The sequence below is a fragment of the Sciurus carolinensis genome, chromosome 16, assembly GCF_902686445.1.
Source record: "Sciurus carolinensis chromosome 16, mSciCar1.2, whole genome shotgun sequence".
In the NCBI taxonomy this organism is placed as follows: Eukaryota; Metazoa; Chordata; class Mammalia; order Rodentia; family Sciuridae; genus Sciurus; species Sciurus carolinensis.
The window spans coordinates 64,991,808-65,017,712 of record NC_062228.1 but is presented as its reverse complement, the minus strand read 5'-3'; the positions used below and the strand labels follow the sequence as shown (position 1 = coordinate 65,017,712).

General features: G+C 54.5%; 1 protein-coding gene across 3 annotated transcripts; it reads left to right on the top strand.

The window, feature by feature from the left end:
• The first annotated feature begins 605 nt into the window (after window positions 1-605).
• On the top strand, window positions 606-25,758 carry Ppp6r1 (protein phosphatase 6 regulatory subunit 1). 3 transcript variants are annotated; one of them, XM_047528744.1, is made up of 24 exons: window positions 606-1,070; window positions 11,082-11,314; window positions 13,441-13,627; window positions 13,711-13,848; window positions 14,063-14,128; window positions 15,377-15,489; window positions 15,586-15,699; window positions 16,310-16,472; window positions 16,565-16,717; window positions 16,806-16,940; window positions 17,300-17,364; window positions 17,474-17,589; window positions 17,692-17,777; window positions 17,892-17,981; window positions 18,069-18,166; window positions 19,932-19,989; window positions 20,080-20,261; window positions 23,301-23,437; window positions 23,525-23,696; window positions 23,815-23,885; window positions 23,992-24,073; window positions 24,611-24,721; window positions 24,819-24,890; window positions 24,979-25,758. In XM_047528744.1, the coding sequence occupies exons 2-24, from the start codon at window positions 11,088-11,090 to the stop codon at window positions 24,980-24,982; spliced, it is 2,640 nt and encodes an 879-aa protein (XP_047384700.1). In that variant the 5' UTR covers window positions 606-1,070; window positions 11,082-11,087; the 3' UTR covers window positions 24,983-25,758. The 3 variants fall into 3 exon arrangements, with proteins under 3 accessions (XP_047384700.1, XP_047384702.1, XP_047384701.1); XM_047528746.1 differs by lacking the exon at window positions 24,819-24,890; XM_047528745.1 differs by lacking the exon at window positions 24,979-25,758 and having other exon boundaries at window positions 24,819-24,894.
• Window positions 25,759-25,905: the final 147 nt, after the last annotated feature.

Below are 25,905 nucleotides of genomic sequence, written 5' to 3'. Positions count from 1 at the left end.
TACAGAAAAGAACAACATACTCAGATACATGATTTAACAAAATGTCCCTGGAATGAAAATATCAATCTGCAGGTTTAAAAGCGAAAGTTATGTTCCTTAACGCACTTACTCAGCTAATCCTCACAGGAGGCCTCCAAGATGGGCAGGGGGGAAGCTATGAAAGCTGGGGAAACTGATGGGCCAGATGGGCCTACGTGAACACAAGGTCTGGGCCCGAGGAGCGGGGACAGAGGCCAGCCAGAGCCACGGAGAAGGCACCGCCAGAAAAGCGGGGCGAGGCAGAGGAGAGAGGGACACGCCGGCAGTACTGGGCCGTGAGGAGCGGTACCGCGGACGGAAGACAGAGCGGGGAGAGAAGCCCGGGAGCAGCTAATCACTGGCTCGGTGATCACTGGCAGCACAGCGGCGCCTGCACCTAGGCGGTCTGAGCTCACACAGAATAAGGGCGCCGCCCAGCGCAGGCACACTGGCGGAGGCAGGGTTACGGAAGGACAGTGCCGATGCCCGGGACAGGCGCATGCGCACTGCGGGAATTCGGAGAGTAGCCCTGGTGCACCTGCGCAGCGAGGCGGCGGCGGGAGGGCGGGGCTTCCGCAGCCGCTCGCGCTCGGGGCATTGTGGGATAGTGGCGGAGTGAGCCGGGCGTCGGAGGCCCTCAGGCGGACTGCGGCCCGAGACCCAGCCGCTTCGGGGGAGTCGGCAGCAAAGGAAGCGGGCCTCGGCCTCCGTCGGCCGCGGCGCAGCTCTGCGGTCCGTTCGGGCTGTGGAGAAGGACGTCCTCCCGCCTCGCGGGCGCCGGCTCGGCCGGGAACCCAGCCGACTTCCCCGTCCCTGCGCGCGGAGGCGCCTCGCGGGCCTCACCACCCGTTGCCACCCTCGCCGCGGCCCCCGAGCTCGGCGCGGCCCGACCGAGGGCGCGTGCGCGCCCCGAGCCCGGCGCGGCGCCTGCGCGAGCCGCCGCCCCCGCCCCACAGCCCGGGCCCGCGGCGGGGCCGAGCCGCCGGCGGCGGGGCGGGGGTGGGGCGCCCCGATGAGCCCCGAGTGCGAGGAGCCGCCGCCCCGCTGCGCAGGTGAGCCCGGTGCCGGCCCGGCAGCTGTTGTGGCCCAGGTGTCCCTCCCGTCTTTTCCTCTCTGCCCGAGTCTCGGTCCCTTCCGTCCCTTCCTCTGCCTGCGCATCAGTCCTTTCCCGTCCCTTCTTGTCCCCCTCCTCTCCCTCTCTCCCGAGCCTCCGTCCCTTCCAGTCCTTTCCCGTCTCTTTCCGTCCCTTCCTTCCCGCTGGAGTCGCTCTCTTCCCGTCGCTTCCTCCGTCCATGTCTCGGACCCTTCTGTCCCTTCCCGTTCCCTCCTCTCCTCCTGGTCTTCGTCCAGGCCCTTGGCCTGAGTCTCAGTCCCTTCCCACCCCTTCCCTTGGCCTGACAGCCTGTTTCTTCTCCTCTTACACATACTGTCTTCTCCTTGGCCCCCTGAGTCTCTGTCCCTTCCCCTCCACTCCCAAGTCTCTGCCTCTTTTCCTCAGCCAGTGTATCTCTGTCTCTTCCTTTCTGCCGCCCAAGTCTCTTTCTCTTTCCCCTGTCGCCCCCCGCCCATTTCTTCTCAGTGTCTCAGGGCCCTGTCATATCTCCTGCCCACTCCCATTTTTCCCTTGGGAGCCCCTCTGGTCTTATAGTTCTTGCCTGGGCCCTCTCCCACCCTCTTCCCTCCAGCAGACATCAGGGTCCCTTCCATTGGGACCCACATTACCTGCTTAGCCCCCTTGGGCCCCTCTGCCACTGCCCACCCCCTCAGTCTTCCTCCCCTTGGGTGTCACCTCTTTTCCTCCTCAGACCTCTCCTTCCTGCATCCCCCCACGTCTGCCCTTTATCTTGCCAGCCTTCTTGGATTCCTTGGCTTCCCTTCACCTGACCCAAGGCTCCTGCCCTGGTGTTTGGTGGCAGAAGCCTGGGGAGATCTGCCCTGCCTCTGTGCAGTGAGGCCTGCTGAGGCCAGGCTGGGCCCAGAAGGTGGGGAGCTGCTCCCTGGGGAGACAAAGGCACAACTGGACAGTCACAATTACTGTCTTATGATGAAGTAACTCAGGGCACTGCTACAGGAGGCCACAGAGTGGGAGAGACTGGTGAGACTGGCTGGACAGGTGGCTTTTTCTGTCTAGGAAGGATGAGTAGGAGTTGACAGATGGAAAGTGGAAAGAAGGGCCTTCCGGGTGGAAGGAACAGCACCTGCAAATATGTAAAGGTGGGAACATTGGAAGAACCGTGAATCCTCTGTGTGGTTGAGTGAAGAAGCATTGAGGGTAGAGGGACAGAGTGGTTTGGCTGAGATGCCCTGTCCATGGCTTTGAATGTGACCTCTGGTTAAGGTCTTACACCCTTACACACAGACACCCATGTCTGTACTGAGGATACAGGTGTTACTGGTTACCGCCTGAAAGGTGTTTCTGGAAAGGAAGCTGCATTGTCTGTCAGATGTGGTACTAGGTTCAGAGTTGTAAAGAAACTGCAGCGGGGTCGCTTTCCAGTCTGAGGGCGAGGTTCTAACTCAGCACCAGGGCAAAGACTTGAGATTGCCTGAAGAGCACATTTGAAGTGATTCGTATGCGCAGCCCTGTGTTAACGTACTGCACACATGGAAACCCTCACCACACCCTGCCGCATCCACTTACTAGTGTTGGAACGGTGGTTGGGGTTGGTTTATGCTGTTTAAAGTGCAGCGTGCTCTGAGTTTTTTGCTTGCTTGTTTGTGGTGCTGGGGATTGAACCCAGAACCCTGCACATGCTCGGGAGGTGTTTTGCCACTGAACAGAGGAAAACTTTTGCCTAATGAGTATCATTTTGTCCAATTTAAATGACTCTAGTTTTGGGATGGGGTCATTAGGAGGTAGGAAGGCAAGTATGTATTGTCAGAGAGACCGAGGTGTCAGTCCTGTCTGTGCCTTTCAAAGTGATGAGACCTTGAGCAGTTACTAAGTGCTTTGTGCCATCTCCTCATTTTTAAGTGGGGTTAACAGGAGTGCTGTCTGAATAGGGTGGTTGTGGGGATTAAGCATGGATATTTGTATATTCCATAGCTGAGTGCCAGGAACTGTAAGTGTGCCTGAACCAGTATAGCTCTTTAGATTATTATTTGATATATATTGCAATATATATCCCTCAACTGGACAGGGAACATTTGACTATGTCTGTAAACCTTTTTTGGTTGTTTCAGCTGGGAGAGGGGATGTTACCAGCATCTAGTGGGTGCATGTGGAGGCCAGGGATGCTGCTCAGTGTCCTACAATACAGGAGAGTCCCCTCACCACAGAAACCAATCCAGCCCCGAATGTCAGTAGTACTGATGGTGATAAACCCAGCTTTATTGCTTGAGCAATGGGTATAATATGGGCTTATCTCCTCTGTTGCAACTTGTGAGTGGCAGTGTTTTATGTGGCCTGTTGTGTATTTTGATTTATTTTCATTGTTTTGGTGGTTTGCTTTTGTTGGGGGATACACTGTTTTCTTTCATTAGAGGATGACCTTTTTAAGGATCCGTGACCAAGTTACCTTACCCACCACCTGCCTTCAGTTTTCTTTAATCCAACAAGTACCTTTAGCTCTGAGCCTTGCCTTATGCTAGATCCTGAAAATTGGCATCTTACAGGCAGTCGGATGCCTGAACAGGCATGTCCTCTCACAGAGCTTGGGCTCAGATGCTGTCTTGGGATGACCAGGGAATGCTGTAGAAGGAGGCATGGAGGAAGTACTGTGTGGAGACAAATTGGCATCTTACAGGCAGTCGGATGCCTGAACAGGCATGTCCTCTCACAGAGCTTGGGCTCAGACGCTGTCTTGGGTTGACCAGGGAATGCTGTAGAAGGAGGCATGGAGGAAGTACTGTGTGGAGACCTGCAGCACCCAGGAGGAGTGAGTCAGACTGGAAGAGCAGAAAGGAGGATGGAATGAACTGCCCAGCTGGGGCTGAGAGCAGGCAGGTGAGGTGTAGCAGCTGTTGGGTGCTGTGCCATTCTCGTAGCAAGAGGTAAGGTGAAAGGCCTGTGCGCTCTGCTGAGCCTGCACGTCTCCCCTGTTTTAGGTAGCATGACTTGTTGGGGATAAGCTCTCCCTACCATACCACACAAGGGTTTTCCCTTCGAATACTGGGTTTATGGATCCTTCTCTAGGAAGTGCTACCTTAGGATGACCCCATCTGTAAGCTGTTTCTCAGAGGGGAAAACAGACCTTGGTCTAGGCCACATGGAGATTTCAGTTGGAAAGAGGATTTGAACCCAGATCACCTGTGATATTCACTCTGCTTTTTTTGTTTGTGTATGGGTTATTTGAAATCTGTTCACTGGTCTTTTCCTTTTCTCCTTTAAACCTGTGACGAGTTCAGGAGATGGGTCCTGAGTGTGAGTCCCCTCCCCAGTTCCTGACCAAGTGTCCTTAGACAGTTTCCTGAGTACTCCATCCCTTAGGTTGGTCCAGAGCTGCCACTTCCCCTGGGAGTGAGATTTGTTATCAGAGGGGGAGTTGCCTGGTTTGCCCTCTAACTGGGGACTCTCCCCCAGGCTTTCCCAAACCCTGGGAAAATCCCATGTTGTTGTACCTTACAGCCTTAGGTAGGCCCCTCCCCCCTTCTCTCAGTGGTCCCGTCTTCCAGATGTTTGTCAGTAGCCTTGCCATGGTGGTGTTCGGTCTGCAGCCATGCTTCCTGTGGGTTCTGCTCAGAGGTGGCAGGGTTGCTGCTGTCCTTTCCCTGTCCTTGGAATTCAGTGTCACAAACCCCCTCTCCAGATTCGGTTTGGTGCTGTGAAGTTAGAAGTTCTGCTGACTCTGAACCATCTAGCCTTTTAAGGAGCTGGATGTTAGCAGGCCTGCTGCTGGTAGCAAGTTCTCTCCCCTCCTAAGACAGTCTGCTGTACTATGGGCCTGTCCTGAGGCAGGAGCCTCCGCTGAGCCTCCGTAGCTTAGGTGGCTGTCTTCAGAGGCCTCTGTGCCCTCCACCTCCTTCATTTCCAGGTGCTGAGGGGCCAGGGTGGGTTAGGAAGGTTTGGCAGATGATTTTCCTGGCAGGCAGTTGTGTGTTTGCAGGGACAGTGACTGCTGCTGTGGGAATGCAGTGAGTCCCTGTCTGACCAGGGAAGGGGCAGGGGCTGGAGGACGTCTGATGGGCAGCAAAACAAGAAACTAGAGGTAGTGGTTTAGGACTGGCAGGAGAGGCAGAGGTAGTTTTCATTTTTTAAGGGCTTCCTTTCTCATCTACAATTTCCCCTTCTTCCGTTTGCAGCCAGAGCCATGGTTTTCAAACGGTCTCTAAGGTCTCTCAAAACTAGTGGTAGTCACTTCCGTTTTCTTGAAGTTGCTGAAAGTTGCAAAGGGTGGGGGTGGCGGGGTGTGTGGTGCCTGCCTGAGTATTTGAGTGATCTCAGGAAAAGTACTTGAGTCACTTGGGGAAAGGTTGCGTGTCTCCTGCTTTTCTGTTTTGAGTGCCATTGGTGACTGTCTCTTGCCCATCCCGCTCCAGTGTTTGAACATGGTCTCAGGGGCAGCCTGGACATGTCTTCACTCAGCTCATTTTCATAGAAGCCTTCCCTCCTGGGTTTTGTCCCCCATTTCATAACTGGGGACATATGGCTCAGAAAAACCAAGTGCCAGGTTAAAGAGTGAGCGTGAAACCCAGCTGTCTTGCCAACCCCCAGAGTTTCCAGCAATTTTTATTAAGTTGAAAGATGGGTGCTGAGAGTCAGGGCTTGAAGCCAGAGTGGACTGAGTTTGTGGTAGGGGAAATTTCTTTTTCTTTCTTAAGTTCTGTACTTGTATCTTCATTCAGAACCAGTGTTTGGAGGGTATCAACCACCACTCAGTTGAATTTGATTTTTTCAGTCTACTTCTGATTTTTGGAGGGATGACCTGAGACTGAGAGTTTAAGGGTTCTTGGGGCTTACAGAAGCCCCGCGTACCACATCCATGCCAGCCAGCCTCTCCCTGCTTGTTCTGGAGGCCTTCAGCCAGTTCTTTGGGGAGCCAGATTTGGGAGCGAAGCCTGGCCTGTTCTGTGAAGCAGGTGGTGAGTTTGGAGTAGGGGTAAGACAAGTTTTGGAGCTGAGGGACTGTGGCCTGTGCCCTGTAACCAGTGCCTTAGAAGTGAGTGAGTGTCATCTGTCAAGAGGCCAGGGCACATTGGAAGGAGCAGAATCCTGGCTCTGCCTCATGGTGGCTGAGTAGCTGTCCTTCTGGGCCCCTTTTCCAATAGGGACAATGAAAATTCATTCCATTGCCTCGATGTAGAGAGAGGAGGTGCTGTAAGTGCAGGTGCCTGGTTGCTCCACAGGTGTTGTCATGGCATGGCCCCATCCTGCTCCTTGGCTCAGGGGATGTTGCTAGTGAGAGATGGAGCATGGGCAACCTGGGTTAGTTCCCCAGAGCAGAGCCATGGTGGCCAGGCCAGTGGGCCTCTGTGAGTTCTGGGCTGGCTGGGATATAGAGAGCCCAGACCTCTGCCTGGGCCTCAGTGTGGTCGCCTCGGGCAGCTTCTGTTTCTTTGGTAACAGTTTTGATATATAATTCATAAGCCAATGCGGTTTGTCCACTTGAAGCGTCCAACTCAGTGGTTCTTAGTATGTTCACAACTTGGTGGAACCATTGCCACAATTTATATTTTTCTGTTTTCTTACTCTTACTGTTGATTTTAGAAAATAAAGAAAAAAAATCACTCCAAAAGGAAACTATTCCCATTAGCAGTCACTCATCCAACCCGCCCTGATTCCTGAAACTAATCCACTTTCTGTGTCTGTGGACTTGCCCATTTGGCACGTTTCCTATCAGTGGGGCTACACAGCATGTGGCTCTTTGTGCCTGGTGCGCTCACTTGCCTTGGGCCACTTTCTGACCTGCCTGGTCTTCCTGCTGCTCCGGGATAGTCTCCCACATGGAGAGGCTGTGTGTTCACCACATTGAACTTCTTGTTGGTTCCCACCACATGGGCTTCAGCCGGAAATTAGAGTCAGAATTAATTTGGTGGTTGTCCCTTGAGATTATGCTGGTCCTAGGTACACCCGGATCAGGAAATGCATCCTGCCCCACCTTCACTGGTGTCAGGTGCTAGGTCAGCCTGTTGCGTCCTTCATCATCAAGTGGAATAGAAAGTAGGGACAGGTCCCTGAGGTCTCAGGTCTGGCACCTGGGCAGAACTAGGAGTCCCACTATGCAGGCGTTTTTCCTGTGCAGCAGAGTGCTTTTATCTTCTCATGCTGGGAAGAACACACCCTGCACTCCCTCTGTGGAGCCAGCCTGCCCCTCCCAGCCAGCCACAGAAGGGCAGGAACCTGTGACCACTAGTTTGGAGATGGGTGTGTCTTTCAGCTAGTATTTGTGAGCAGTTACTGCCACAGTGCCAGGTTCTATGTTAGGTGCCACACCAGGTGCTCATGGTACCCAGGTGAGGAAGATTTGGGAGGAAGCATCTGTAGAGGCAGTGTGTGTATACTACAAGTGCACCATTACTGTGCAGTAGAGATGCTTCCAGACAACACTAAGTGCTGTGTGGGTCAGAATGCTTGTTCCAGGGAGACAACACCGAACAGTTGATGGGGACGGGGGCTGGGCCTGGTTCTGCTAGGCTGGTTGGGGAAAGCACCAGTGTGGGCTCCCCATTCTGTAAGCAGAGTGCTTAGCAAAAGACAAAAGCATAAGAAACCCATTACTGGGGGACTCATTGAGGTGATCCAGGCATAGCATGTTCTGGTGGGTTTTTTGTTTTGCTTTTTTCTTTTTTGGTGCTGGGGATTGAACCCAAGGGCACTCTACCACTGAGCTACATCCCTAGCCTTTTTTAATTTTTGTATTGAGATAGGGTCTTGCTAAGTTGCCAAGCCTGGTCACAAACTTGTGATCCTCCTACCTCAAATTCTCAGCCTCCTAGTAGCTGGGATTTCAGGTGTGTACTACTGTGCCTGGCCATAGCATGTTCTGGAAGTAGAAAGAAGGCTGATGTGACTGGGGCAGTTGTGGAACTTGGCATGAGGGATGCTGGAAGATCTAGTTTGGAGATGGTATTTGAGAGCAGCAGGAGGCCACTGAGGGGCTGTCATTTGAACAAGCTCCCACTGACTGGACTGGCTGGCTGTGGAGGATGAGGTGGAGAGCACCTGGAGACCATGGGGAGGTGTGGGGTGGTGGTTGTGCAGAGAGAAGGGAGATGGAGGGTCAGCAGTGCCTGTCTTTGGACTGGGAAGCCCTGCTAAGCCCCCGGATTTCTTACGGTGCCAGGTTGGAGGACAGCTGAAGTGTCTGAATGACAGTGTCCTACTGATGGGCAGGGGTGAGCTGTGCTATCACAGCTGTCCACCAGGGTCATGAGGACCATTGCCTTCCACTGTGTGTGTGTGTATTGCTGGGGATTGAATCCCAGGCCTCACATATGCCTGGTAAGTCCTGTACTGTTGAACCACATCCCCAGCTCCCTTTCCACCCTCAGTCCAGAAGGTGTCTGTTGAACAAGTGCTAGGATGAGGTAGATGCAGAACTTAGCATTCAGCCAGGTCCCCTGAGGAACAGGAGGGTTGGCTTGGAAATGCAAAGCTCCTTGGGATAGCCAGCTCAGATGCTCTGGGCAGCTTTCGCGTCACAGGGTAAGCACTGGAGGCAGCCTGCTGGAGCTCACTCATTCATCCAGGAAGGCCCTGTGATGGCACAAGGCTGCCATGCTCTGAGAATTTACCTTCAGGGCTGAGTGTTAACGCCACTACTCACCCCTCAGATCTGGCATGGGCACATTGGGCTTGGGCAGTTACCTTAGTGTACCCCTGTTTCCTCACCTGTAAAATGGGGCCAGTAGTAGATTCTCCTTTGGAGAATAGTTGAGAGTTACAACAGTGAAGTCCTTAAGAGGATGGTTGGTACAGTGGAGGTGCTAGGCACCTTGATCAATATTGTCCTTGTCAGATGATAATATGACAATGCCTCTATCCACAAAGACCCTTGAGGCCTTCTGGGTGTCCTGCATAGTGCCACGGGCTGCACATAATGGAGTGGTCTTCCTGGGGTCTGTAGATTGTGGAGGAGACACCCCCAAGGGGTAGAATCAGAGCTCTGGACAGTGGAGGTCAATCTGTGAGCCAAGTGGACAGGGAGTGGATGAGCAGGGGCACAGAGCCTGGTGTGTAGACTTGCAGAGGTGGGGGCCACATGTCACTGAGCATACGGAGGGTGGGCTCAGCAGAGGGGAGGGGAGGTTGGGGCCAGGCCCTCAGGGCCCTCAGAACAAAACCAGGGGAGCCACTGCAGGACTCTGAGTAGGAACAAATATGAGGTGTTTGAGTTAGTACTTTAGAATGGTTATTGGAAAAGCAGCCTGGGGACAGGTGCCCAGGTGTAAGTCCCAGTGAGTTGTGAACCTAGGATGCGGGGGCCTTAGAGGAGTGGGGCTCTTCGGTGTCCCTGCTGTGTCACAGACTTGAGTCTCCCTTGCCTCTCCCAGCCCCCACCTGACAATCTTGGCTACCACCGATCCCAACCCTTTCCTTCATTCCACCTGCATAGACCAGGGCTCAGAAACTGACAACACATCCCATCAGGATTGTAGATTCCCCAAGGTAGTAGGAGCAAGGTCCCAGCCACGCTTCCTACATGCCTTAGGGTGGTCCCCTTGTCTGACAGGAGTGGACAAATGAGCAAGGAGGTGAGGGAGTCTCCCGCTGTGATTCTGGCCTGGCTTCAGCCTGCTCTGCCTGGGGGCTCCACCCCAGTCACACTGCTCAGGTTGCAGGTCAGCAGGTTCAGGATATAGTGGAGGCCTATGTAGAGAACTTGGAAGGGTTGAGTGGAGAGAGTGCAGAGGGCATTGTAGGAGAGGCACCAACCTGTGTGTTCCCAGGAGGAGGCATCCTGCCTCCCATCATGGCCTGCATCAATCACCTCTGCCTCCTCTTCCATGGTTGTGAGACTGAGGAGGCAGGTAAGGAGCAGGAACTTGCCTGTGGCAGGAGCTCCATAAATGTTGTCCTTGGGGCCAGATGACCTGCAAGGTCCAGGAGGCCACCTGTGAACCTGAGCCTTAGGTCCTCTCATCCTGTGTGGTGGGGTAATGGCAGCCTCTGTGGACCAGTTGTGGCCTGGATGTTGTGCTCAGTGTGTGTTGCTGAACCACTGGCCAGGAGCACAGGTTGGCTCTGCCACCCATGGGTTCTGGAGCCTCGGAAGTCCTTATGAGGAGCTGTGTGCCAGTGCATGTGGGTGGCTGAGAACAGCACTGTCTGGCCTCTGGTTAGTGCACCATATGAGTTGCTCTCATTGCCAGTTAGTCACCTGTGTCCTGGGTAGTGAGGAGCTGGGTGTTGGTAACTCACTGGGTTCATTTGGGCACTGGTTGGTGATGTTCTGGGAGCCTCCCACCCCCACCCCTAGCCCTTCCCTGCCTCAGGCCTTCATGTGGGGTGGTGAGGAGATGGTTGGGATGTGTTTGTGTATGTGGTGTCCAGGCAACAGCCATGGCCTCCAGACATGCAGACTTCCTCCTTGCCCCTTGCCACTGCCTGCACCTAACGAGTAGCCTTGGGTGATTTGCTGGGCTGGGCATCAGTTGTGTACTAGAGGTCAAGGAGCATTTCAGTTTGTTCAGCAGATACAGATAGAAGTGAATCTGAAGTCAGAATTTCAAGCTATGTCCTTAGGGTATCCCTGCCTAGATGTGTAGACAGTGAACCCTTGAGGTGAGAGGAACCAAGCTCACTCTGCAGCGTCTGGCCTCTCCTTGCAGGTCTCGTGTGGTCTACATTGAGGACTTCACCAGGCCTAGGACTGGGGGTGGACAGGCAGTGGGCCTTGGGCCCTGTGGACTGCAGGGGAGGTGACTTGAATACTGGAGATGATGGTGGGTTGGAGGGTCACTGGCAGAGCCTGATGCTCCCTGGGAGCATCCAGCTTGTGCAGTGGCAGTGCTGAGCTGAAGCTCATCCCTGGAGACAGGCTCAACCTGAGGGTGGGAGCTGGGTCTGCAGTCTGGGAACAGGTACGTGGGGGGCGGTGGGGATGTTTGGCGTCTGGCTGGCATCTGGCTGGCATCTCGTCCAGCAGGGAGTGCAACATGCAGATTGTGTACTGTGCCCACAGGGCGCCATGTTTTGGAAGTTTGACCTGCACACAAGCTCGCACCTGGATACGCTGCTGGAGAGGGAGGATCTGAGCTTGTCTGAGCTACTGGATGAGGAGGACGTGCTGCAGGAGTGCAAGGTCGTCAACCGCAAGCTGCTGGACTTCCTGCTTCAGCCACCGCACCTGCAGGCCATGGTGGCCTGGGTCACCCAGGAGCCACCAGCCAGTGGTGAGGAGCGGCTGCGCTATAAGTAAGTCCCCCACATCACCCCTACATTTAGTAAGTGAGTTGGGAGATTAGGAACTGAGGCAGAGTGGGCCTGGTCCCTCCCGGAGTCACACAGCTCCCCTGGGTGCAAACCCTGCCCAGCTGCAGATTGTTTTATATTGTGGAATTTTCTAGACACACCCATCACTCAAGACCTGGTGGAAGGAGTGAGTCTCTCTTCTCCCAGCCTTGACAAGGAGTAGTGTTTTGCCAGTATTTTATTTACTCAGCCCCTACTTTTTCTCCTGCTGTTTTTTTCCCAGCTGAGATCTTTATGGGGGTAATTGTAGGATGAAATGCAGTTGTAGGAACAATAGAGAATTCCTGAGTTCCTGTTGCCACGTGACCACCAGTGGTATCACAACTGGGATGGTGACAAGGATGTTAACCCTAACCCTAACCCTAACCTGTTGAAATGAGGTTCCTTGGATTTACTTGGGCCTACTGTGTGTGCAGGTGCTAAGCTTATCACCCTCAGAGTTTTGTGTGTCTAGAACATCCTGAACACTTCTGTCACAGAGACCCTCATACGCCCCTCTGTAAACACACCCACTTTCTCCCACCCTGTACCTGACCCTTGGCAACTACCAGTTGTCTCTACATATGTGCTTTTTTTGAGGTGCTGGGGTTCAAGTGCAGGGCCTTCTGCATGCTAGGCAGTGCTTTACCACTGACCCACACCTCAGCCCCTTCTATGCACCTTTGTCATTTGAAAAGTATTATCAAGAGCATCATCTAATAGGAGACCTTTTGGGCTTTTTTTCTCAGGTTAATACTCTGGAGACTCATTCAAGCTGTAGTGGGAAAGATGATTGTCTTTTTGTTGTTGTTGAGGTCCTCTGTGATTGACTGTAACTTGCTGTGATTTGAGCCCATGTGCCTTACACCTCTGGAGGGCTCCCCATGGGCTTTAAATCAAATCCCCTGGTTCTGGATCACATCTTTAACACCTGTGACTCTGTTGTTTTCCCTTTGGGATTGTGAGCTTGAGAGGGCAGCAGCTGGCATCTATCCTTGGTGCAGTGTGCTCTCTGGCATGAGGAGTGCCATGGTGGAGGCTCCCTGTGACCTCTGCAGGGAGGGAGGCAGGACCAGGTGGCAGGCCTGTCGGATTTGGACCTGTGTTCGCCCTCGTACTGCCCCTCCTGGGCCCTTGCGTAGTTCCCAGTGGCCTCCGGGTCTGTGCCCTTCCTGTCTCTCCTCTTTCTCTGTCTGCCCTCTGTCTCACTCCAGGTTTTCAGTTTAGAGTCCTTGAGCCAGACAGAAGGGGATGAGGGCTGCTTCTCAGTTTGCCTTTTATAACAGGGACTTGGTAAAGCAGAGCCGACTGGGGAACTTGGGGCCTGGGGGGTCTCATGCTGCTGCTACTGCTGCTGCTGACAGCACCTTGGGCATGCCAGCAGAGTGCCCCTCATGCTACCTGATGTCTGTCAGATGCCACCCTCCCCCACTGTGTGCCTTCTCTCTTACTCTGGTTTCCCTCTCCCAGGGCCTCTATTCGCCCTCACTCCACTGTGTCCACTGGGCTGCAGACCAGGCTGCTGTAGCAGGGCAGCCTCCTCTGCACACCTGCACCTTGCTTGACCCAGGGTCCCTGCCCCTTACCAAGAAGTCTGCTTTCTAGGGGAGGGGCACCTGTTGGATCCTCCACAACTTATGGATTACACCAGAACAGGTTGTAGCCTCCAGGGGCTTTGAGTGGTAGCCTGGGCAGAACAGCTCTTGTGCTGGGACTGTCTGGCATTGTACATGAGTCTGAAGAAGCGAGGCAGGAGATGAGGTTAGAGGGTTAGAAAGGTTGCCTGGGGTGTGGGGCAGGGATGGGCATGCAGGTGGTGACCTGGAGAGAGCCAGTCTCAGCTGGGACAGTGTGTGGGCTATTTGTGCACTCCTTGGGAAGAGTGGGAGTTAGTGGTGGTGGCAGGGTAAGGAAATGAAGGGACTTCAGGACCATACTCAGGTCAGGTGTTGTCTTGGGGTGTTGGGGAGCCTCAGGAGTTCTTGGAAAGACCTGGGGTGAGGAGGACCTTAGTGTTCCTTTTGTTACCCTTTCCTGGACACATAGCCCAATGTTCTCTGAATCCCTCAATCCCCATGCTTGCTTCCCAGGTACCCCAGTGTGGCCTGTGAGATTCTGACCTCAGATGTGCCTCAAATCAACGACGCCCTGGGTGCAGATGAGTCCCTCCTGAGCCGGCTCTATGGCTTCCTGCAGAGCAGCGACAGCCTCAACCCGCTGCTCGCCAGCTTTTTCAGCAAGGTCATGGGCATCCTTATCAACCGCAAGACAGACCAGGTGCCTGCTTCCCTTCCACACCAGGGTTGGGGGATTGCTTGGGATCAAGGACCCTGGGCCGTGACGTGGCCCTGTGTCCCCAGCTCGTGTCCTTCCTGCGCAAGAAGGACGACTTTGTGGACCTGCTACTGCGTCACATTGGCACCTCAGCCATCATGGACCTCCTCTTGCGCCTGCTTACCTGTGTGGAGCGGCCCCAGCTGCGACAGGATGTCTTCAATGTGAGGAGGGCCCCACTGGGTCAGGGTTAGAGACCAGCCAGTGCAGTGGAGCAGCACACTGCCGAGGCCAGCCTCAGCAAGGTGGCGAGACAGAAACAACAACACGACAGGGCTGGGGGGTGTAGCCCATGGGTGGCACTAGCGAGTTCTCAGGAAGTACCAAAAAAAGAAAAGAAAAGGGAACCTAATGCAGCGCCTGCCCTCTCGCCCTCAGTGGCTCAATGAGGAGAAGATCGTCCAGCGGCTGATCGAGCAGATCCACCCATCCAAGGACGACACTGTGAGTGCCCTGGTGTCTCCAGGCCTCGTATTTCAGGTCCCGCCCCTGCTTCTTGCCCCTTAGAAAAGGAGCAGTAAGGAAGGGCTCAGAGCACAAGGTGCATCCCCCGTCCCACACAGCTGTGGGCTATGGCAGGTGCCATGAGGGCCTGGAGGTGTGGCCCTGCCATCTCGAGGGATGAGGGCACAAGACTGAGCTATGACTGCTGCCTGCTTGGTTAGACCCAGTGCTCTGCTTGGGCTTCACCTCCTTTTTGGTACCAGGGATTGAACCCCGGGGCAAACCACTGAGCCACCTCCCCAGTCCTTTTTATTTTTTTATTTTGAGGCAGGGTCTTGCTAAACTGTTGAGGCTAACTTTGAACTTGTGATCCTCCTGTCTCCCCCTTGCGAGTTGCTGGGATTGCAGGCATGTGTCACCACACCTGGCTTTCCTTTTTCTAACAGCTTTATTGAGTTATAAATGGTGTATTGTACAACATACCTACTGAAGGTTATAGTTCAGTGGATCCTAGTACATCCACAGTTTTGTGTATTACCACATCAAATTTAGAGTGTTTTTCATACTCCAGAAAAGAAACCCTGTGACCAGTTTCTCCCAGTTCCACCTGCCCCTCTCCCAAGCTTTGCTCTTGTCTGGATTTGCCCTTTCTGCTCATTTTACACAAGTAGTTTGGGGCTTTGTCTTTTTGTTTGTTTGTTTGTTTAGGTGCTAGAAATCGAACCCATGGCCTCACACATGCTAGGCAAGTGCTCTACCCCTGAGCTACATTCCATCATGTTGAATAATATTGGAATCTGGTACTAGATGATATTCTGTCTCTGGCTTCTGTCCCTTGACATTGTTTTCAGGGTTCACCCTGAGACTGGGTTGTGGCTCGGTGGTGAGCACTTGTACAAGGCCCTGGTCTGCCCCAGTACCACCCGCAGGCTTCATCCTCATTGCAGCCTGGGTCAGTGCCTCATTCCTTTTGGTGGCATAGTGATACTCCGTGGTGTGGAGAGACCATGCTTTGCTTTCCATCTACCAGCTTGTGGGCATCTGTTGTGAGCAGTACTGTGTGTGTGTGTGTGTGCGCACGCGCGCGCGCGTGTGTACATCTGTTTTCTGGAAGCATGTGGTACCTCTTTGTTCCCTTCCTCATAACATTTCCCTGTGTCTGTGTGACTATCCTTCTCTATCCCAAAGGGGCTAGGGGCCACAGATGGTCAGCTTATGCAGGGTCCTCACCCATTTCCCCCTCCCCAGCAACATTCCAACGCGTCCCAGTCCCTGTGCGACATCATCCGCCTGAGCCGGGACCTGATGATCCAAGGCCAGGACAGCCCGGAGCCTGACCAGCTGCTGGCCACCCTGGAGAAGTGGGTTTGCAGGATGGAAGTTGAGGCCCAGGGAGGGGAGCCGTCTTGGGTCTTCCCTGCCCTGGCCCTTCACTCTGACCTACTCCCACTTCCCAGGCAGGAGACCATCGAGCAACTCCTGAGCAACATGTTTGCGGGAGAGCAGAGCCAGTCTGTCATTGTCAGTGGGATCCAGGTGCTGCTGACCTTGCTGGAGCCCAGGAGGCCCAGGTGAGGGTGCTGACCAGAGGTGGCATGCCTTGGTATCCGTGGGGTGAAGCATGGCATTCGGCTGCCCCACCATGTAATGACTGGTTGTATACCTATATGCCAGTCAGATGTGCCAAGAGACACATTTTGTTCCATTGAGGAGGAGGAAGCTGAGGCCAGGCTCACTGTTCAAAGCTGATGGGGCCGGTGGTTGGGGATGCAGCTCAGTTGGTAGAGTGCTTGCCTCACAAGCACAAGGCCCTGGGTTCAATCCCCAGCACTGAAGAAGAAAAAAAAAAAAAAAAACTGGTGGAGGGAGGGAGGGGCAGCATTCGATGACTCTCTGGCCCCAGGACCCAGCCCTCAAGCTATTTTGGGGCTTCTACTCTACCTGCCATGCTCTGCCTCATCCACTTCCCTTTACCTGTGCCCAGTGAACTGTGGACACTGGCTGGACTGGGCTTGCAGTCTTCCTTGCCCTGCTGGTCTGGCTCATCCAGAGGGCTCCAGAGGAGCAGCCACAGGGCACATGACTGCTGGCTCCTTTCCCAGACATGTAACCAGCCCACTCCTGTGTAGAGTGCGCAGGCTCATCTGGCTCACTCTGCCCTTGATCCTGCCCCTGCTGCAGGTCGGACTCTGTGACCATGAACAACTTCTTCAGCAGCGTGGATGGGCAACTAGAGCTTCTGGCCCAGGGTGCCCTGGACAGTATGGCATCCAGTGTGGGTGCCTTGCACGCCCTACGCCCACGACTCGGCTGCTTCCACCAGCTCCTGCTTGAGCCTCCTGAGGTGGGGAATGTGGGGGTTATTGTGGTCTCCAGGGGCAATGGAATGGCAGGGAAGGTGGCCTTCAGGATCTGAACACGCTCCTGTACCTGCAGCTGGAGCCACTGCGGATGACATGGGGAAGCCTGGCCCCACCGCTGGGCAACATGCGGTTGCACGTGGTCAAGCTCCTGGCCAGCGCCCTGAGTGCCAACGATGCTGCCCTGACACAGGAGCTCCTGGTGCTGGATGTGCCTAACACCATGCTGGTACAGGAGCCCAGGGGATTGTGGGGCCAGGGGAATGGCAGGTCAGAGGTCGTACGTCCCTGGTGCCAGCATGTGTCCCACCCCTCAGGACCTCTTCTTCCACTATGTCTTCAACAACTTCCTGCATGCTCAAGTGGAGGTGTGTGTGAGTGCCATGCTGAGCTCAGGGGCCCCTCCCGATAGCAGCTCTGAGACGCCTGCTCCAAACCCTGTGGTGAAACATGTGAGTTGGGGTCCCTGCCTCCCTCCCTCTGAGGGCCTGTCCCCAATGGTATACCCTCAGAGGCCTGTCCCTGGCCCCTTCTTGTGCCTGTTTGTTGGGTGGCACCAGGCTGGGTGGGACATATGCAGGGCAGCAGCAGGGACCGAGAATGCTGGGCAGGCCTGTGATCAGGTTGGCTGAAGGCATGTGTGTCTCCACACGCGTGTGCACGTGTCTTGTGCTCTCTGGGAAAGAGATGGCGGCTACGGAGGCAGGGGCCTAGCCTCTGTCCCTCGCTGGGACCTGGTGAAGTGTGTGCTGAGGCCCCCACCCGATTGCCGCACCACCAGGCCAACCCTGCCCTGCTCTACTTTCTACAGCTGCTGCAGCACTGCCGCCTGGTGGAGCGCATCCTGACCTCCTGGGAGGAGAACGACCGCGTGCAGTGAGCTCCTGCTGCCTCTGCGGGTGGACGGGGCAGGGGAGGATGGGCCAGGGCTTTTGTGGCCCTGGCATCCACCCCACTCTCCAGCTGTGTCCTCCCTCTCATCCAGGTCTGGGGGGGGCCCGAGGAAAGGATACATGGGCCACCTGACTCGGGTGGCCAATGCCCTGGTGCAGAATGCAGAGCAGGGGCCCAATGCTGAGCAGCTGGGGCAGCTGCTGAAGGGTGAGGCGGGGGCTGGCCAGGATACCCAAGGGGGTGGGAGGGGGCTGGAGTCTGATGGATGCCTCACAACGCGCACACGCGCTTCCCTTCCCTTGCGTACAGAGCTACCAGGGGAACAGCGGGAGCGGTGGGAGGCATTTGTGTCAGGACCCCTGGCCGAGACCAACAAGAGGAACACTGTGGATCTGGTGAGGCCTGATGTTTCTGGCAGGAGTGTGCTTCCCTCCCTCTTGTCTGCTTACCTCGCTCTGCTGCCATAGGGAACTCCAGCAGGCCTTGACCGCTGTCCTGTCCTGCCCCAGGTGAACACCCACCACTTGCACTCCTCCAGCGACGACGAGGACGACCGGCTCAAGGAATTCAACTTCCCTGAGGAAGCCGTGCTGCAGCAGGTGGGCCTGGGGCTGTGTCCGTCTGTACCCGGGTGAGGCTCTTCCTGCTCAGCTTCCCTCCAGCCCCAGCCTCCATGCCCCCTGCAGGCCTTCATGGACTTCCAGATGCAGCGCATGACCTCGGCTTTCATCGACCACTTTGGCTTTAATGACGAGGAATTTGGGGAGCAGGAGGAGAGTGTGAAGTGAGTATACCTGTGTGAGGCAGGGCACTGCCTCACCTCACAGCAGCGGGTGCTATTCCTGTGTGTGTGAGAGAGGCTGGGGCGCCGTCTTGTCTTGACAGCACACGCACCAGCGCACGTCTTTCTCCCAGCCTGTGCCACTGCACCTCCTCTTAGACTGAGACTGGGCTCTGTAGTCCCCCTCCCTGTGCTGAAGCCGTGCAGGTGAGGCACACACATCTCCCATGGGGGATAAAGAGTAAGTCCCAGCCCCTGGAGCGCAGTGACCAGCATGGAGGCTGATGTCTTGCCTCATTGAGAAACTTATGAAGAGTAAGTTCACCATGTCACTGGGAGAAGTGGAAGAATGCGACCTTAGAGGGCAGGACATGGTATCTTCCTGCTGTTAGATCATGGGGATGCATATGGAAAGGGGTTGGCATGGGGAAGGCTGGGGTCAGCATGCCCATCACCACTGAGGGTGCTCTGGGAGCCTCGTGGGTGTCGTCTTATTTTAGGATAACACCCACAGTTGCCTTTGGGCAGGGCTTCTGAACCCAGCACAGCCAGGAGGCCGAGACCCCAGGACAGAGCTGGTGAATGTGGGGGGATTGCTGCTGCAGCCACTCCAGGGCCCCTGTGCAGCACTGCGTGAGAGGCACCATGGTAGCCTCTAGTGAGCTGTGCCCCTGTGTGTCCCCCGCTGGACTGAGGTTTCCTTAGATGTGGCTGATGATCCTGTGTTTGCTGCTTCTCAGCCCAGGACCTGGGCTGTGTGCTGTGCTGGCCTTTTTTTTTTTTTTTTTTTTTTTTTTCAGTACCATGGATTGAACTCATAGTTACTTAACTATTGAGCCACACCCCCAGCCCTATTTTGTATTTTATTTAGAGACAGGGTCTCACTAAGTTGCTTAGGGCCTTGCCTTTGCCGAGGCTGGCTTTGAACTCACAATCCTCTTGCCTCAGCTTCCCAAGCCTCCCTGCCACTGCACCTGTCTGTGCTGGTCTTATTGATCAGAGGCCTGTACTGAGACTCCTGGGAAAGATGCACAAATACAGACCTGACCCCATCCTGGTGGGAGGATGGACTGACTACTGAGTGAATGACATTGACAGCTTCCCTGTGAGATGAAGCTATGACCCAGTCACTGTGGCACACACCTGTAATCCGTGTGACTTAGGCTGAGGCAAGGGGTCACAAGTCCAAGGCCAACCTGGGCACCTTACACCCTATCCGTAAATAAATAAATAAATGGCAACAAAGCTGTTACCTCTCCTACCAAGATAAATTACATGAAAAAAAAGTGAAGAACAAACCCATGAAGAGTTTTCTAGGAGGGAAAATGTATGGATATCTAATTTTGGGGATGGAGATTCAGGGTTCCTATTGCAGGAGTCGTCAAGTCAGCTAAGAGATGGCCAGTACAGAGTGGACATCTGGGCTGCCCCACCCTGGGCCCGCTGTGTGCCTCAGCCCGTTTCTTTGTGCTTTGAGAGGAATCCGGACACTCCTTTGTAGGGTGGTTGTGACTAGAGTGTGTGAGCAGCGCCTGGCGCAGGCCCAGTGAAGACCCAGCATGGCTTACTCAGCGTCTGCTGGGAATGTGTGTCGGGTGGCCTGTTGCTCCACACTTGCGAGTGACTGCAGTCCTGCAGGTCTTGCTTTGGGGAGCAGGTGGTATGCAGATGGAGTCAGAGTGATGAGGGTGGGCTGTGTGTCAATGAGTGAGGGGGACGCGGACCCCGCGGCACTGTCTCAATGCACCTGCCTTCTCGTCTCTCCTAGTGCGCCTTTTGACAAGACAGCCAACATCACCTTCTCCCTCAACGCTGACGATGAGAACGTGAGTGCTTGCCCATCCTGGATTGTGGGGGAGTGGGCGGCTGTGAGAGGGAATGGAAAGAGTAGCCATCATCCCGCCCTGTACCTGTAGCCCAACGCCAACCTGCTCGAGATATGCTATAAGGACCGCATCCAGCAGTTTGACGATGATGAGGAGGAGGAAGAAGATGAGGAGGAGGGCCAGGGCTCTGGGGAGTCAGATGGAGAGTATGGTGCCTGGCAGGGCAGCCAGCTGGTGAGAACGGTCCGCTTGGGCCAACCCCCCGGAGTCCGGTGAGTTCCCGCTGAATGAGAAATCAGGAAGGCGTGATAGTGTGTAACTTGTTGGGCCCTTTGAATTTTGAGTGATAGAAACCCAGAGCAAATGAGTTGAGTTATAGAAGGAAAGGATGGTCTGGGGTGCAGGCGGGTCCTCCTTTCCATCACATGGCTGCTCCCCCGTACGAGCTCTCATGCACGTTTCCCGTAAAGGGAGTAAAGTGACCCCTTTCTTCTAATTCCATGAAACTGGAATTAGGTTGCAATCAGCCTGTGTGAGTGTTGTGTTATGTTTTCATTCTGATACTCATGATTAAGTGGACTCATGCTGTGTACATTTGCCAGCATGAACACCAGCTCATGTGCTGCGACTCCATGGGCTGCCTGGTGACTTGATTTGCAGATTAGAGTGTTTTATGTTAACTTTTTGGGGGGGATAGTACTGGGGATTGAACCCAGGAGCATGCTGCCATTGAGCCACAGTCCCAGTCCTTTTTACTTTTTATTTTGAGACAGGATCTCCCTAAGTTGCCCTGGTTGGCCTTGAACTTGGGATCTCCCTGCCTTAGTCTCCCACATTGAGGCATGTGCCACCACACCTGGCTTCGTGTTACCTTTTTAATTGATGTGTGTTGTGCATATAGACAAGTGTACAAACCCCAAGAGTATGGCCACATGGACACCCTTTGTCAGTGCCTGGTCCAGGAGCTGGACCTTTCCATTTCCCATGGTACCCTCTGTTGGCCAGTGACCTCACATCCTGCCCATGGACCACTGTGTGACCCTATGGTACAGGTTGAGCATCCTCTGTCTGAAATGCCTGGGGCCAGGTGTTTGGATTTTCAGAGAAGGACCTCCTTTTGTGTCTGACCCCTTTTGCGTCTGACCCCTCTTGCCGGCCCTGTGCTTGTGAGGCCTGGGCCCTGGGTGGTGCGTCAGCCCTCATGGTGTTGCCATGCAGTGATGCCACTGTGAGCACTGGATGTGCACTGCCCGTTGTGAGTGGAGCTGTGCGAGCGCCCTCTCGTTTCTGAATCCAGCGTCAGGGACACGTGTTTTCTTTTTTTAAATACTTTTTGAGTTGTCAGTAGATCTCTTATTTTATTTATTGTATGTGCGGTGCTGAGTATTGAACCCTGATCCTCAGACGTGCCAGGCAAGTGCTCTACCCTGAACCACAACTGTTTCCTTGTAAGAGTTTATCATGCTGGCTCTTCCATTGAGGTTTTGTTCCAGTTTGAGTTAACTTCTGTGTATGACTGAGTAGGGTTCCAACTTTATTCTTCTGCATGCAGATAGTCATTTTTCGCAGCAGCAGTTGTTAAAGAGGGTGTCCTTTCTCTGCTGAACACTCTTGGCACCCCTGTAAAGCATCATTTGACTATGTATGTGAAGACTTCCTTCTGCCTTCTCTGTTGTGTTGGGTTGTTTTGTGTGTCTCCATTTATGCCAGCATCACACTATCTTGATTGCTGTCAGTGTTTTGTAGTAGATTTTGAAATTGGAAAACGAGAAACTTTCATTTTTGAGATCGTTTTTACCAGATCCCTGAATTTTAGGGTCAGCTTGTCAGTTTCAACAAAGAAGCCAGCTGAGGTTCTGATAGAGATTTCATTGACTTTCTAGAGCAATTTGGGTAGTATTGCTATTTTGACACCAGATCTTCAGATCCAAGAACTTAGGATATCGTTCTATGTAGGTTTTTAATTATTTTCAGCAATGTTTTATAGTTTTAGAATATAAAGCGCTCGGTGTCTTTTTGTTGCTATTATAAATGGAATCTTCTTGAAATCATTTTGAGATGTTGCGGGCGTGAATCCCGGGACCTCTAACAGTGCCGTACCTACCATGGTTCAGTAAGGCTTGCTAATGCAAGGGTGCGGCTGCTGGCTGCAGTGTGTTCTGTGTGTTGACGTCGCCTCCATCAACCTGGTGAAACTGGTTAGTTCTGGTAGTTTGGGTGGGTATTAGTGTCTTCTGTGAGTAGAGATGCTTTTGTTTCTTCCTTTTGTTTCCTTTTCTTGCTCAGTTCTCTTCTAGAACCTTCTGCGCCTCGCTGGGCAGAAGTGGTGGCAGTAGCTCCCGCGTCTTATTCCTGGTCTTAGGGGAGCAATCAGCTGTTTCTCATTTAGTCTGCTGTTGCTTGTAGGTTTGGTAGATGCCTAAAAGGAGATCCGTCCACTCAGCTGTTGAGTATTTCAGTTTGGTTTTTACTCTACACAAATGAATTTCTTTCCAAAGTAGTCTCTGCATGTGGAAATGACGTGCATTCAACATTTTAGAAGTGATGTACAGTCAGACCTGCATTTCCGTGGGTTCTCTATCTGCAGACTCAGCCAACTGAATTGAAACTTTTCAGAAGAAATTTTATTCTGCACACGTGCAGACTTTTCCCCTTGTGACCATTGTCTAAACAACAGAGCATGACAACTGTTTATGTAGCATTTACACTGTAATAGCTATCATAAGTAATCTAGAGATGACTTAAAGTTTATGGGAGGAAGTGTGTAAGTTTTATGCAAATACTATGCCATTTTCCTAGCACAGTCCCCAGGGGGCACCAAGGGACTGTGTTGTTGTCTTGCCCCTTCCTCAGCTGGTTGATAGACAGGCTGTTGGGATTTTCTTTGCCGTCGAGAGTCATGTGTCAGTGAACACTCAGCCAGTGTTCTTGGAGCAGCTGTGGGTGCCAGGTGTTTTTCTCAAGGCCAAGGCTGTGGCAGTGACCAAAGTCAGCAGAGGAAGAGAGTGAACACTTTTGTTCAGTGGAGGCTCCGGGTGGGGAGGTCTGCTGGTGGAAGAGGATGCTGGGACTCGAGAGCTGGTAGCCTGTGGCCAAGAGGACAGATGGGAATGACTGTCTTTATCATCCTGTTCAGCACATGCAGAAATCCCTTGTCGCCAGGCTGTAGAACCTCCCTGTCAGTGGCTTCCCCAAGTCCTCCTCTACCTGTTTCCTTCTGTCTGTCTGCCCTGTGGCCTGAGCTGCAGTGGGGGAAGTGGGTCAGTGGGCTGTCCCTGCATGGCCACCTAATGAAGTGGTGTCTGGAGCAGGAGCGGAGGCAGCACAGACAGTGAGGATGAGGAGGAGGAGGAGGAGGAGGAGGAAGATGAGGAGGAGGGTGACAGCAGGGCAGCCCGTATCCGGGTTGGCCCCACTTCCTACCCCACAGCTGGCCCTCAACCTCCTGGTAAGTGGTGGGTGGTGGGTGGCCAGGTACTCCTGGAGTGTGTGCCACGAGTTCACCTTTATCTCCATTCCTTCACCTCTGCCCCAGGCCCGAGCTGGACAGCCACCTTTGACGCAGTGCCTATGGATGCTCCAATGGACTCCCAAATCTCCAGAGAGGAGGAGCTACACTCTGGGCCTCCAGCCCCCGCGGGGCCCCTTGACATACCACCCACCCAGAGCCTGACCAGTCCTCCAGCCCTCAGTGCTCTGCAGCTCAGGTGGGGATAGGTGGGACAAGTGGGCATGGGACTGGCATTCCCCGGTCTAGGTCCTGGTCCTCTCCTTAAGCTTGGGTGCTGATCCCAGCCATGCCCTCGGGCTCTTCTTATCTCCCAGGTCTCAGGACCCCACACCCACCTCAGCACCTCAGGAAGTCATGGATGGTAGCAAAGTGGCAGAGCCCTCTGGTGAGCCTACCTGTGCCCTGCCCACTTGGGTCCCTGGGGTCTGAGCCTAGCTGTGTCTGAACTCACTGGAAGGCGGTAGCTGAGACCTGACCTGTCCCTTCCACAGCCCCCTGCCAAGCCTTGGTTAGTGTTGAGGGCCTCCAGGCTACCCTGCACGGGATGCGCTCCACCCCCAGCAACTTGGACAGGTAACCAGGGATTGTGTGGGCTGTTGGGCGGCAGGGGCAGCCTTACGTTCCTACAGAGGTGGGTGTGGTATCTTTCTTATCCCTGAGCTGCTCCTGGTTGCTGAGCCTCTCCTTGCACTCTCTCTGGCCATTTTTTTTTTTTTTTTTTTTAATAAATACATATAGGGAAGGGGCATGCTTGGGGGCTCTTGTAGCCCCAGAGGCAAAGAAAGGCTTCCTGGAGGGTGTGAGGGGTCTTCAGAAGTGGATGTGCACAGGACCTGTGTGGGTGCAAGCATTTCCTGCACAGGGTGTCCAGGGGGCAACTGAATGTGGGGTTCTAAGAGGGCACTGCTTGCTGCCCCCACCGCAGTCCTACGCGGGCTGCTTGGTCCCACTTCACTCTGCCGTCTTCTATTCCCATGGGCATCCATGAGGCTACTGAGCATCTAGCTGGTACTATCCTCAGCAAGTTCGCTCTGGGAGTGATGGGCAGCCTAGGTGGGCTACGGTAACAAGTGAGGCCACCACTAACTGCCATGTTGGTCTTGCTTACAGTGCCACCAGAGACCTCTCTACCTCCGTCCCGGCCTCCGGGGCCGACCAGCCCCCACAGACCACGGAGTGGGAGAAGAGCCCAGGGCCTGTGGAGCTTCCCCCAGGCCAGAGGTGAGCAGCGAGAAGGCCTCCCTGGGAGGGGAGACTAGGAGGGGGCAAGGCTGGTGGGCATGCAGTGACCTCTGGGTCCCCTTCTTTTCTCTGACAGTGCCCAGACCCTTGAGCCTCCTCCAGTGCCCAATGGCTCTGCCCCTGGAGGGCCCATCTCCCCGGGCTCCCAGTGAGTGTGGCCACAGCTTGGGGCAGGCGGGAGGGAGTGGGACAGGGCTCCTGGACCCTCATGTTGTTTTGTCTCCCTCTCCTCCCAGGTAGCTGCCTGGTGGTGGTGGTGGCCAGATCCTCCGTCCTTCCCGTGGACCCGAGTGGGGCAGGGTGGGTCCCATGATGCCCCCTGTTCCTGTCCCCCCGTTCGTTCCCTCACATTCTCTCCTCTGGACTCCCAGGAGGCTGGTGCCAGGGAGACAGCCCCTACCCACCCCCATTTGCACTGAGAAGAAAAATTACGGAGCTTTATCTCCTAGAATAAAGATAGTCACATGGAAAGAAAGGGGAGAGAGAGAGAGAGAGAGAGAGAGAGAGAGAGACATATATTATATATTATATATATATATATTGAGGGAGTAGAGAGGAAGCCAGGATGCTGCATAGGGCCAGCGGCTCCAAAGCACAACCTCCCTGTCTGTCCCAGTGGGGGCTGGCGCTGGGGTCCTGAGGCCACTGCCTATGCACCCGTTCTGTGTTGCGTGTTCCGGTGCCGACGCCCACACCCACATCCAGCCTTTCAGCTCAGGTCCACCTTGGGGGGAAGCCCGCGAGGGTGTCAGGCCCAAGTGGGGCCGTGCCTTCGCCCAGACCCTGCACTTTCACCCAGGCGCCTGGCCCTGGGGAGTGGGGCCTCCCTGGCAACATCCCCAGGGGCCCTGAATCAGTTTGGCTGGGCCCCCTTGCCCAGGGGCCTGGGGTCCCAGCCCTGCTGCCGTGTGGCCTTGTCCCAGCTCCCTCCCCCAGCCTGGCGTGAGTGTGTGTGTGTTCGTGCTGAGCTTCTATTTCATATTGCAAATATAAATAAAGGAAGACTGTTTACGATTCTTGATCGTCGGACCTTGAGTTCTGGAACTTGGGGTGGGGTGAGCCTGCTGCACATGGCCAGGGGAGAGCAGCACCCCTTCCGAGCCTGTGACCCTTGTGGGACATGCTTCTGGGACTGGTGATGACCCATGGCCAGATGAGGCAGA

Excerpts from the sequence above, each read along its gene's own strand:
- Ppp6r1 (XM_047528744.1), top strand. The coding sequence starts at position 11,088 with ATGTTTTGGAAGTTTGACCTGCACACAAGCTCGCACCTGGATACGCTG. Across the intron at positions 16,941-17,299 it reads CAAACCCTGTGGTGAAACAT|CTGCTGCAGCACTGCCGCCT; the intron begins GTGAGTTGGGGT and ends TACTTTCTACAG. Across the intron at positions 17,778-17,891 it reads AGAGGAACACTGTGGATCTG|GTGAACACCCACCACTTGCA; the intron begins GTGAGGCCTGAT and ends GTCCTGCCCCAG.